The 7,803-nt window shown below is 47.0% G+C and overlaps 1 protein-coding gene across 1 annotated transcript; it reads right to left on the bottom strand.

The window, feature by feature from the left end:
- Positions 1 to 151: 151 nt before the first annotated feature.
- Positions 152 to 7,037, bottom strand: LOC310892406 (uncharacterized protein). The gene is made up of 4 exons (XM_083820144.1): positions 6,998 to 7,037; positions 4,709 to 4,829; positions 3,803 to 3,941; positions 152 to 3,650 (listed from the first exon to the last, which is right to left on the bottom strand). Exons 1-4 carry the CDS (start codon positions 7,025 to 7,027, stop codon positions 3,626 to 3,628), a joined length of 315 nt encoding a protein of 104 aa, XP_083676270.1. The 5' UTR covers positions 7,028 to 7,037; the 3' UTR covers positions 152 to 3,625.
- Positions 7,038 to 7,803: the final 766 nt, after the last annotated feature.

The raw sequence follows: 7,803 nt of genomic DNA, 5'->3' as shown, positions 1-7,803 counted from the left end.
GCCTTTGACTAAGGCAAAATGGCAACATGACAGAGTTGCTCATTAAATCATCTCCTTTCTTATTGTTTGTAATTCAGATCAAGAATGGCAGGTTGAGGCTGGAAAAGATGAGATATTATGATTTCACACAATCTTCAGAGTGATTAAAAGATTAATTATTACATTCCTCTGATAACCACACAAAAATATTATTGGTTAAAACTTCAGTCTTTATTTCCCTGCTTATCTCTGTACTTTTCATCTTCTCAAGAAAAAAGCATCCTGTTTTTGATAAGTCTCCAATAATGCAGTAGAAGAGTTCTATCTGTCCTCATGTATAAGACATGAAATTCACACATAAAATAGAATTTTCTGATAGACACAAGAGCTACTTTATAGTTTATGATCTGTCATGATAAAAGTTTTAACCTATGCAGAAAAATTGCATGTGACTTTCAGAATAGGCACTCTCTTTATTTTATTCTCCAGAAGTACTTTCTTACTTCCTGTAGTCCCTCTGACTTCAGTCTGTCAGTGTTAAGGTAAATGATATCTTAATTTCACCTTTTAAGTATACCCTACAACAATTCATAAAATGAATTCAGAATTCATAGTTCATCTGGGTATAAATATAAAGCATCAGGTGTTGTCTCTTAATCTTTTCCAGATTGCCCCGTAAGTCAACAGGTAACATTATGCTCTTAGTCTGGCATTGAATCCAATGATTTGAAAATAAAATTTTGATTTTACTATTAATGTAACTGTAGCAATTAAGTATCACTTTCTCATGGTAAGCTGTACTACGGACATGCATTTCTGCTCGGGTCTGTTAGCGTTCTTTCATGACCAACATCCACCGATGTTACGTTATTAAATCACTAATGCATGCTGTAGCAGTAGGTCAGTATGACTGTGGTAATATCAAGATGTCAGTTAATTCGGTACATGATATCCACGGGGGTGGGGTGGCTGGAGTCTTCAAATATGACCTATTTACAAAACTTCTTGCTTTCCTATATTCTGGCTTGAAGATTACTGCCCGAAGAATAGTTTGAATATGTGAAATTCTCCCTGCTTCCTAACTTACATTTTTAACGAGACCAATTGATAAAACCTTGTGGGGTTTTTTCATGCTTATTCACATATTGACCCATTTAACCGTTTTGGTTTCATAACCTCGTCTTAGGAGAATAGCTTCCAGGCTTCTTTTAGTTGTCTTCAGTAAGTGCATCCTGCCTGAAAAAGTTTCTCTTTTTTCTAAAACGCGCTTTCCATCAGACAAACACACACACCAAAAAAAAAAAAAATTTTGTGTCGCCAAACTGCAGCTCTGGCTGATCTGAGCAACTCATGATGCACCCACCTCAGCTACACACCAGATGACAGCAGTGGACAAAAGCACTCCTTTAGCATGCCCGTAGCCCCAGCGCGTAAATGGCATGGTTTTGTGCCAGCTGAAAGCGGCCGCGGACCCAGGGAGCTCTCAGCGGGAGGGCTGTAGCCAGCTTGCAGACTCCCTGCCACCTCGCCCGCTGCAAAGAGAGAGAAACACGTTGCATGTAAAGGCAGCGCTACCAGCTGCTGACCGTGCTGAGCACAACTATTTAGCTGGGGTTGAATGGCAGCTTCGTACATGTTAGTTTTTGTGCATCGCGTGGTTCTGTTTTAAATAAAGTTGCAGATAGAGGGTATACTAATTCCATTGTCTGTGAGTTTCGGTGCTTGGAAAAGATAAGTATACATTGACAAGATTGCAAACCGAAGTTGTTTGTGCTCTGAAGAAATTCACTTCAACGCATGAGAGGACATTTCCTTGCCAGTCATCGCCTTTTCTACTGGCACAGATGCCAGTTAGTGTCAATTCTGATTTATTGGTTGGGGGGAGGATCGTTGTTCAGAAGGAATGAGAGTGAGATCAGCAATTCAGCCTACGAGACCCCCCACACGCTGCGAGGAGTGGTAATCTTGCATGGCTCCCGACCCGGGCTGGATTGGAACCAGTGATGTAGAGGTTGGAACAATGCTCGAGCTCATCCCCTAAGCTATTCGCTCCCATTCCCGTGTAGGGTATGTTGATTGTACTTTTATTTAAAGTGCTTCAGGTAGGAAAAATGAATATTTACAATTAAATATATGTAAATGAAAGTGGAAAGGCTTGATTGGAAAAATATCAAGTTTCTAATACATATTACTATAGTAAGACCTCCCACACAAGACAAACATTTGTAGTCAGACCTAATAAATATTCCTTTCTGGTTCCAGTGCTAATGGAGAGCCACAGAGGTATCAAAATCTTTTTGTTTGCATCTCCGTCCTCTACAGAACTGGAAGACTCTTTGATCCGATTTGGTTCTGGTTTATTCTGTGTGATGCCATGCCTCTACTCGACACTTTTAACAGATTGCTATAAGTGTTGGCTGGGCTGGCTAAAACCGATTATTATGTTGTACCTTGTAACTCTTTTTGTGTGACTATGCAATGTACAAGGGGCAGGTGATCCTTGCAAATGTCAAACATTAAAAGAAAATATTAAGCTGTTTTTCAAAGGATCATTCTTTATCCACACTGAAACGCAACTAGGCTGTGATTTTCTAGTGAACAGTAAGTTTTGATTCTAATTTTTCTTAAACCATTCTTTTCTACAGGTCCTTTTGCTGTCTGTCAGAATCCCACCTCTCCCACCGCACACTCTCTGTTCCTCCCCTTTCCCCTCTCTCTCGCACATATGATTTTGAGCGTAATGGGTGTCATTTCTCTCTCTATCTCTCCATCTGTTCCCACGATCAACACTCACAGTCCAGCCCCTACTTTGCATCTAGTATGCGTATTCTCTTTATCCTTGGTCTGTTTTGATTTCACGCTTTTCCTGTCTCTCCTTTGCCCTCTCCACCATGCCTTTGGTCTCCCTAGCCATCAGAGACCTGAGGGTGTGGTTTGACATTGCAGCTAATTTGGGTTGTTTGCTGCCAAAAAGAGTGTCCCTGTCCCCCGGCTGTGTGCTGCTGTCGCTTCCCTTGCAGTGGCACTGGCTGTCACCTCGCAGCTTAAGCGAGATGGAGTCGAGGAGTTAAACCGATAGAAAACTCGGCCTGTAGCAGCAGCAGAGGAAGAAAAATCAGATTCGTTCTCCATGGTTTTAGCTCACTGAACCAGCTCACTGGGATTTGCCAAGCACCAGTGGCACCGCAGGGGATGGGGTAGAGCGGGCAGGTTGACGAGGGGCACGATCCCCTTTGGAAGGGCAGCTGCAAGGTCAGTCAGTCTTCTGCAAACCGTAGCCTAGTGGCTCCCATCTCTGTCTTGTGTATGTCTTCTGCTAGGTTCTCCATGCTAAGAACTGGCCTCTCCTTTCCCTTAAAGCCTCTTGTTCAAGAGTCGCGTCGGGTTGGTTTTGGGGTGGGTTGGTTGTTTTTTTGGTGTTTTTTTTTTTTTACAATAGTGGGAGAACAGTTCTGCTGCTTTGCAGTACTTTCAGATGAGCAAGGTCTCTGTGGCCCTACGAAAGGGGCCAGGAGGTGTCACAAGCAGACCCCGGTTTGAAGCAGTTTTGAGGGAAGAGGAGGCAAGCAACAAGAAAACAGCCATGACTTGAGTGGCTGCCAGTATTTTCAACAGGTGGCAGCATTGGGGTGGAAGGCAACCAAGATCACACAGCTTTCCTCAAGGTCTGCCTGCATGTAGGGAGAGACTTCGTCTGAGCAACTGCAACCCAAAGAGCTGTGGTTTGCAGCACCAGGTACTCTTGAAGGCTACTTCTATCCATCCATCTGCTGAGATGCAGCTCTTCATGCAGCTCTGATAGGATGGAGGGGATCTTTCTTACCTTGCAGTCAAGTACTGAAGCATGTGCCCAGGCTGGTTAGTTAGTTTGGCTTTTAATGCTGCAACAGCAACAAAATTGACTGAGGGAGGCTGCAAAGGAGCAATCTCAGGAATCTCTTCTTCAATACAGCAGGTCAGAGCTGAAAGAACGTACATCTGTGTTGTTAGAGTGGGTACTTTTTCCCTCATTTCTGACCATGCGAGGCTCTCTTAAAACAATGGAATTATTTTCAAATCAAATTCTGTAAAATGGAGTTGTTAGGATGAGATCAAAATTTACATAAGCCTTCTATTTAACCTATTACCTATGAAAATTTACTTCAGGCTGGAACTTGTTTTCCAGAGTTTACAGCATACAAAACAAATGGTTTTTAAAATTTCCTTACTTATGAGTACCTTAAATTGTGTTTTCTGAAAGGGAAAAAAAAAATCCTGGAACGTTACCAGTTTAATTTGCATTTTGGCTCTGATGTAACTCAAAATAGATTAGATTAAAAAAGGAAATTTGGCAAGTGATTACTCAATTACATGATTTTACTGCTTTGGTATTTTGAAAATAAAAATGAACAGATCTGTTTTACTTTGAAAAGTGCCTGGTGCACGTGTGCTGTAACCACTTTTCAGAAACCATATGGAAGGTTCCTTACGCTGCATATGGCAACGCTACCCGCAGCTCAGATGCGTAGTCCTGCGACAGACTACACGAGCTACATCAGCTCCAGGGGGGTCAGTGGTTTTAATCCGTGCATTCGGATAATGCTGCCCCAAAGTCGTGCAGAGCGCTGGGCTTGGTTTGGAGAACCCAGCGAGTTCACGGTGGCGGGGCTGCATTGCTCCTTTTTCATAGAAAGGCAATAGGGGAGGGAACACCTAGGTTGTGCAAGATGCAAAGGTGAGCAGTACCTACAAACGCTTTTAAGATATTTCCTCATCTGGAGCTGTGGGTATCTGATCTCTGTGCCTTCCTCGTTGCTCGATTCCCGTGCACTTGTGTCTCCAGCCCCTCCATTTGTAGCCTCTGCTGACCCCTAGAAGACAAGCAAGTGGTGACAAAACCCCTGGAGTCTGTTTGCATTGCTCCTTGAAGTGCTGAGGGATGGGGCAGTGCTATAGCTTAAACTGAGAAGCAGCAGGGTCTGCTGGTATTCCTGTCACCCTGTTTTCATTAGTGAAGTGACAGGGGGAGAGAGAGCATCCGCTCCTCGCTCACCGCCTTGTCCCCTTGGAGTGCCTGGGGCTGTATTTGTTGTTTTCAGGTCTACTGAATGTAGTTTCTAATGGCACTCAGTGCCATTATCTGGTCACTTCCCTGCCCTTTTCCACAGGGCAATTTTGGTCCTTGAGAGATTTTCCTTACGTGTGTGTGCAGCTGTCCCCTCTGCACACAGTGCTGCAGCATGCGCCTGTGCCCTCAGCGCAGAGCCAGCTTGCTCGGTGGTTAATTACAACGAAGTCACAGCAGCTTCACATGTCAGAAACCTTACCTCGGTCCGTCCCTGCCCTGACGAACTGCAGCTTTGCCGGTTGGTTTGAACGGGGGTTAAACCTCTCTATAAACGCTCGTTTTGGTGTAGCGGTGATGGTGCAGGCCCAGAGCCCTGACACCTGAAGAGCAGAATATGCCAGGTCGTTGTTAGAAATTAATAAATGCCTTTGGAAAAAAGCACAGAGGAACGGCGATTGGTGACTCACTTGGCTGCAGAGCCTGTGGGGTTGCAGCGAGCTGGGCCTGGCTAAAGAGGGATCGCTGCCTCGGTAGCACACAACCTGCGGTGTCGTGACAAATGCTCTGCTTGCACGGCAGGGAGGTCCTGCCTCGTCCCCCTTGAACTCTGTCAAGAGCCAGCGTGGCACAAGGCTGCAGTTTGCCCTCAGGTTTCATCCTGCCACCTCTTACAGGTAACCATTTTCAGCTACTGCAAGCCTGCTGGTCGGCAGAGCTATTGCTGCGAAGTATGAGATGTATCTTTTCTGTCCAAAATAAAGCTCATCGCAAGACTGTCTTTACTTTTCCTTCATGTCTTCACTATTCTCCTGTACAAACGCAAAGCGATGGCCTTCAGGAGTCTCCCCTGCCACGTGGGACTTTGTCACTGAAGCCATCGGTGCACGAGGACCGCTGCTGCTTCCCCTCGAGAACTGCACACATTTATTTTCCCCAACTTCCCACCTGTGTGGGAGCAAGGGAGCCAGCTCCGGTCTGTGTAGGTGCCGCCAGTGGTCCCAGGCTCTCTGGGACTCAGGGACGGACACGGCACCAGGCTGTTATCCAGCAGCAGGAGAGGAGCTAAAAGCTCCTAGCTTTTAGCTACCAGCTTTTTAGCTACTGGTGTGTGTGTTATGCACAGTCTGTGAGTTTTCAATCCCGTATCTCCGAGGTCGGTTGCCAGAGACCAAAGGGGGCAGGAGCACATATAGGTGGCTCTCACTGTCAGTGAGGTTGTCGCATCAGGCGATGGCATCTGTGTTGCGAGGGGTGGTGGAAAGCTCTTGTGTTCTGGAGGTGAGGGTAGGATGATAGGACTGGGGGAGTTGCAATTCATGCATCACTTGAAGTCCGGATTTCACCTCTGAGTCTTAAATTGGTCTAGAAGTTATCTAAAAAGTCCCAGCTGGGTATGTGGTCATCCTGAGAAAGCTTCCCGCTTACACGCCTCGCCCCAAAACAGCCGCTGTCGCCTGGGCCACGCATCGCAGAACGGGAATTCGAGCGGCACCTGAAGAAGCGTTTCGGAGGCTTGCTCGGGTTAACCTCGTGGAGCACGGCCGTAACCCTACGGGGCTCCGGAAGGCCTGTGCACGGGGATTTGGGCTGGTGACCCCTTCTGCTTCCCCTCCCCTTAATTAAGCCAGGGGATCCCGTACGCTGTGTCCCCTGGCTGTGCGCCTGGCCTCTGCCGGGGGATGAAAGAAGAGGAGGAGGAAGAGGAGGAGGAAGAAGAGGAGGGGACCCCTCTGATCCCCCCGCGGGCTCCTCGGCTCTCTCCCCCTCCTCGCAGCGATGCTCCCCGTTAGCCGGGAAGGGGAGGGCAGAGGAAGGAGCAGCGGGGCGAGGACCGGCTGCTGCCGCCGGGGGTGGCCGCGCCTGGGGGTGGGGGGGGACCCCGGCCCCCGCTTTGTGTCCGGCCAAAGCAAAGCCCCCGGCTGTGGCCGCTCAAGTGGCCGCAGCCCTGCGCCCGGACTCGCCACCACTCACCTTTATACAGCTGGGGGGACATTTGGGCATCTTCCCGTGCCTTGCTCTCTGCCGGGGGGCTCCGGGGGGGGCTCCGGGGGGGGGGGGGAAGGAAGGGCCGGGGGCGGTTGCTCCGCCCTTGCCGCGGGCACCGGCACCTGGGCGAGCATCGCTTTGGGCTGAGCCGTGGCTTTTTTTTTTTTTTTTTTTCTTTTTTTTCCCTTTTTTTCATCCCCAGCCCGCGATTGTTTCACTACACCTGAGCCCCGCTCCGATCCGCGCCCGGCAGAAGGCAGGGCACGGCTCCTGCCCAGCGAATGAGGGAGGGAGAGGCAGGGGGCCGGGGAACTTCACGGGGAAAAAAAAAGAAAAAAGAAAAAAAAAAAGTGTGAAATAAAAGGAGTCCTTAGGAAAAAAAAAAAGAAAAAATCCCGAACGTGTGTGCGTGTGTGTTTTCCTGCCAAAGCAGGATGTCAAATGCTGTCCTTTCCCCCTCTTTTTTCAAGCGCACTAAAAGGAAAATTCTTCACAGAATCTTAAAGAACTTTTTTTTTTGACACAACAGCTGCAAAATCTATTTTCTAAACAAAGATTTATACATATTTATATGAGCTTAATCCAGATTTTTTTTTAATAAATCATTCTCAGAACTGCAGAGGTAAACTATATGTAAATACCTCAAGTAATAGGCTTGTAGTGCAAATCACATCATTTTATCTTCAATTTTGCATTCGTTTTTCTGGCTTAAAGGTGCATCAGAGATATGCATTTTAGCATATTCAGAACACGGGGCGTGAAATTAAATGTTTGACAGAGTGAGAAAAATA

The sequence above is a fragment of the Anser anser genome (genome assembly GCF_964211835.1).
Source record: "Anser anser genome assembly, chromosome: 1".
Classification (NCBI taxonomy): domain Eukaryota; kingdom Metazoa; phylum Chordata; class Aves; order Anseriformes; family Anatidae; genus Anser; species Anser anser.
The sequence above is the reverse complement of the archived record's forward strand: the minus strand, read 5'-3'. Positions and strand labels throughout refer to the sequence as shown.

Bases quoted from the DNA above. Each gene is read 5' to 3' on its own strand.
- LOC310892406 (XM_083820144.1), bottom strand. From the start codon at position 7,027: ATGCCCAAATGTCCCCCCAGCTGTATAAAG. The intron at 3,942-4,708 runs GTAGGTACTGCT...ACGTTCTTTCAG, and splicing joins GAAATATCTTAAAAGCGTTT to CTCTGACCTGCTGTATTGAA. The intron at 3,651-3,802 runs GTAAGAAAGATC...CCCTACATGCAG, and splicing joins CTTCAGTACTTGACTGCAAG to GCAGACCTTGAGGAAAGCTG.